This window comes from Lupinus angustifolius, chromosome LG15 (assembly GCF_001865875.1).
Source record: "Lupinus angustifolius cultivar Tanjil chromosome LG15, LupAngTanjil_v1.0, whole genome shotgun sequence".
NCBI classification, from domain to species: domain Eukaryota; kingdom Viridiplantae; phylum Streptophyta; class Magnoliopsida; order Fabales; family Fabaceae; genus Lupinus; species Lupinus angustifolius.
In genome coordinates, this window is record NC_032023.1 from 9,302,162 (window position 1) to 9,305,601 (window position 3,440).

At 32.1% G+C, this 3,440-nt stretch overlaps 1 protein-coding gene across 1 annotated transcript; it reads right to left on the reverse strand.

Annotated features, from left to right (window-relative positions):
• Nucleotides 416–2,371, reverse strand: LOC109327855 (NAC domain-containing protein 100-like). Its single transcript, XM_019561030.1, has 3 exons — nt 2,042–2,371; nt 1,461–1,738; nt 416–1,230 (listed from the first exon to the last, which is right to left on the reverse strand). Exons 1-3 carry the CDS (start codon nt 2,226–2,228, stop codon nt 589–591), a joined length of 1,107 nt encoding a protein of 368 aa, XP_019416575.1. The 5' UTR covers nt 2,229–2,371; the 3' UTR covers nt 416–588.

Consider the following 3,440-nt stretch of genomic DNA (forward strand, 5'->3'; position numbering starts at 1 on the left):
TCAAAAAACGTGGTAAACATTTGACTTTCATGGACTAAGTTGATTGATCTCGAATCTTTAAGGAGCTAAATGATATTTTACTCTTTGTTAATATTATTGTCGATGCCAACGAATGCGTGTGCTCATGGTTACACGAGACAAGGAAAGGGACACAGATTTGGGAGATTTTTCAATTCTAACTATACTTAATTCAGTCCCCACAAGCATATGATTATATATGCAAATCAAACATTACCAGAATAAATGTCACTCTCTTAATATCTGCAGATAGAATACAGACAACTATTTTCAACCATGTAGGGTAGCTTCTAGTCACATTCTAGTATTACCATTAAACCAATAATCATACTAATGACAGGCCGTGAGTGCCTAAAGTATCAAACAATCAAAACAGCATAAGTCCACAAGATTTCTTACATTACAAAATATATGTTTCACTATGATTCAATTCATATTTCAAATTTAAATATATACATTCACACAACAAAAGCAATATCAAACATAGATAATACATTGCAAACCGAGTCTTTCCTCTATTCATTATTGGCTGAAAAGTTTGTTTTCTTTCCAATGGTACTTCATTTAGGCTCAGTAATTCCACAAAGTAGTAAGGTGGTTTAATGGTGGTGCAGCTGAAGTAGCAGGAGGGTGTTGCTGAATATCATAGGGCTTTCTAACCATACCGAAATTTGATATAACCGAAAAGATTTCATGGTTCACATCAGTAATTAGACTTGTTCCTTGTGAGACAGTAGCCATTCCCCTCTCTGATTTGAAACTATTGCTGAAGTTTGATGCATGGTTATTATCAAGTAAGGAACTAATGTTTGTTTGGTCCTGGAAGCTATAAACAGAACAAGGTAATGGCAAATTTGGTTGATCTTGAAGTTGAACCCCTTTAGTAGTTGAGTATAATGAACCAAAAGGAATGTTTGAAGGATTTGAAGAAGTCCCAAAAAGGGAGTTGTAGGTGAATGAATTATCAAAGATCCCTCCTAGATGGTTTCTTTGATCCTCATTTGTAGTGGAGAAGCAGGGCACGTAAGACAATTCAGTAATACACAGTGGTGCTTTAGTGTTGCCAATAGGAGAAGCTGAAGAATCTGTCAATGGTGGTAGACCAGAAGAACCCAATTCATTTGCCAAAGATTCCAGCCTCATTATCCCTGAAATATGGGTTTTCTTTCCAGATGAACTCTTCTGAAACACCCTGCAAATCACCCACTCATTCTGCAAGATCCGTTACATCTAAGACAAAGTTACAAATTCCAAAAAAAATAAAGGTTTTAAATTATGGTTATGGTAATTTTCGCAACTACATCACGATCGCAATTACAATTGTATCATTCGCAATTTTCTGCAATTTTATTAACTATAATCACAATTTAAACAATACATCACAAACAAAGGAGTAAAAGGCAACCCTTAAAACATAGGAAACAAGATCATTCTAAATTTACCTTTGCAGTTTTCGGGAGATTGTGAACATGGAATTTACCCTCAAGTCTATACTCATGCATAACCCAGTTAGACTTCTCTCCTTTTGGTGCCCTTCCTTTGTGGAAAACCAGAGTTTTTTTCATTCCAACCAGATATTTTCCTATGTAAATCTCCCTATCTTTCCCTGTAGCCTTCCAGTATCCTGCTTCGGTAGCCCTGTTTGTCCTCAAACCAGTTGGGTATTTTCTGTCTCTCAAACAGAAGAAGTACCACTCTTTCTCTCCCATCTTTGCTTTCCCTACAACCATAAAGATGTTGTGAAAATTGAAGAACACAAAGATATGTGTGATTACACTGTCCTCTTGAAACTTAGATTCCGTTTGCAAGTTGAGTTTTGGAGGGAAATGAAAGGAAATGGAAGGCTTTAGAGTTGTGAAATATACTTATGAGATGATTCTGAAGCCTTCCATTTCCCTTCTTTCCATTTAAAACCCAACTCGCAAACAGACTCTTGGAGAACAAAAATAAATGAATACATTTGGAAGGAAAAAAGAAAAGAGAAAAAAAGTGGGTCTGGAAATTTGATTGAATTTTAACTTACATGGCAAATCCCAAGGCTCAGACCTGTTCAAGTCCACATCTCCAATGGCCCTAGCTGAAAAGTTGGTATCAGTTACTTTCTTGTAAAGGTAATGACTTATAAGCTCTTCATCAGTTGGTTGAAACCTAAACCCTGGAGGCAAATCCATCCTACCCTCTTCTTTGCAAACCATTGAAACATTTTCCATTCCCAATAACTAAAAAACTGAACTGAGAAGAATCTCTATATAGAAAATTGAAGAAATGAAACCAAGAGAGAAAGGTGGTGGTAAACTAAAGGGTGAAGATGTTAAGAAGTGGAAAAAAACAGAGAAAAAAAGGAAGTCCTAAAATGATGTGTTTGGATAGAAAGATACGTGGAATGTAAGGCAACCTCGTTGGTTGTTTATAGTCCACTTCTGCAACTTTTTTTAAATTGTTCTGACTCAGGTGCCTAAATACTATGCACTTAATTATGATAATCAATAAGTGGTTACTTTGCAAACTCCCTATTTAATATAAAACACTAATTTCATACATGATAATCCCAATTTTTTCGGAATGTTTTTAGTATACTTTAGACCCATATTTTCATCAAGCAAGACATCAATTTTGATTGGTGCATCTCAACTCAACATGCAATATTATAATGAGTTTTTATTCTCGATCAAAACAAAATATAAGACAAATGTTTGTTGATACAACCAGAAAGAACAAGTTCACTAAACAATAAGTTCTCAACAGTTTGATCTCTAGATTCTGTTTAGGTAAAAAGTCCTATTGGAAAGAATCTTATATCTGATCATACATGATATATTAGTCTCTTGCTGTTCGGACGTGGAAAACACTAGCCCTGCAAAAAAAGAGATAAAAGAAAAATCCAAGTCCTACTTAGTGTTTCTTTCATATAGATTAAAGTTTATAATTTTTACTTATTTTTAAAAAAATAAATTTAAAGTTGTAGTATAACTATATTTGATAACTCACCTAAATTTTAAAGTTATCTTTTATTTATGAAAATAAACAAAAATGATTTTTCTTTTATAGTGAGTTATTTTTTGGATTGCTTACTTTTTCAACTAATTTCACTTCTAATTTTATCTATAAATTTCAATAGTTGATTGATCTCTCATTAAATTGCTTATTTTATTATTTATGCACTACTTATTTTGTGGATTGTTAATAACTTTTATTTATTTATGTGTCATATTGCTTAAAAATATTGATATTGATTTTTATATTATCTTTTATTTTACTTTTTTTTAGCCTATGTCATTCAGTCTTAAAAGTTTAAAAAATTATAGTAAAAATATATATGATGATAAATATTAAAAAATATAAAATTTAAAAATAATATAAAAACAATCAAAATAATAATAACATAAGCAAATAATTTCATATATTTTTTATAATTTACTTTG

Coding starts and splice junctions, on each gene's coding strand:
- LOC109327855 (XM_019561030.1), bottom strand. CDS start 2,228: ATGGAAAATGTTTCAATGGTTTGCAAAGAAGAGGGTAGGATGGATTTG. Junction 1,739..2,041: donor TGAGCCTTGGGATTTGCCAT/GTAAGTTAAAAT, acceptor TTATGGTTGTAG/GGAAAGCAAAGATGGGAGAG. Junction 1,231..1,460: donor ATCTCCCGAAAACTGCAAAG/GTAAATTTAGAA, acceptor CGGATCTTGCAG/AATGAGTGGGTGATTTGCAG.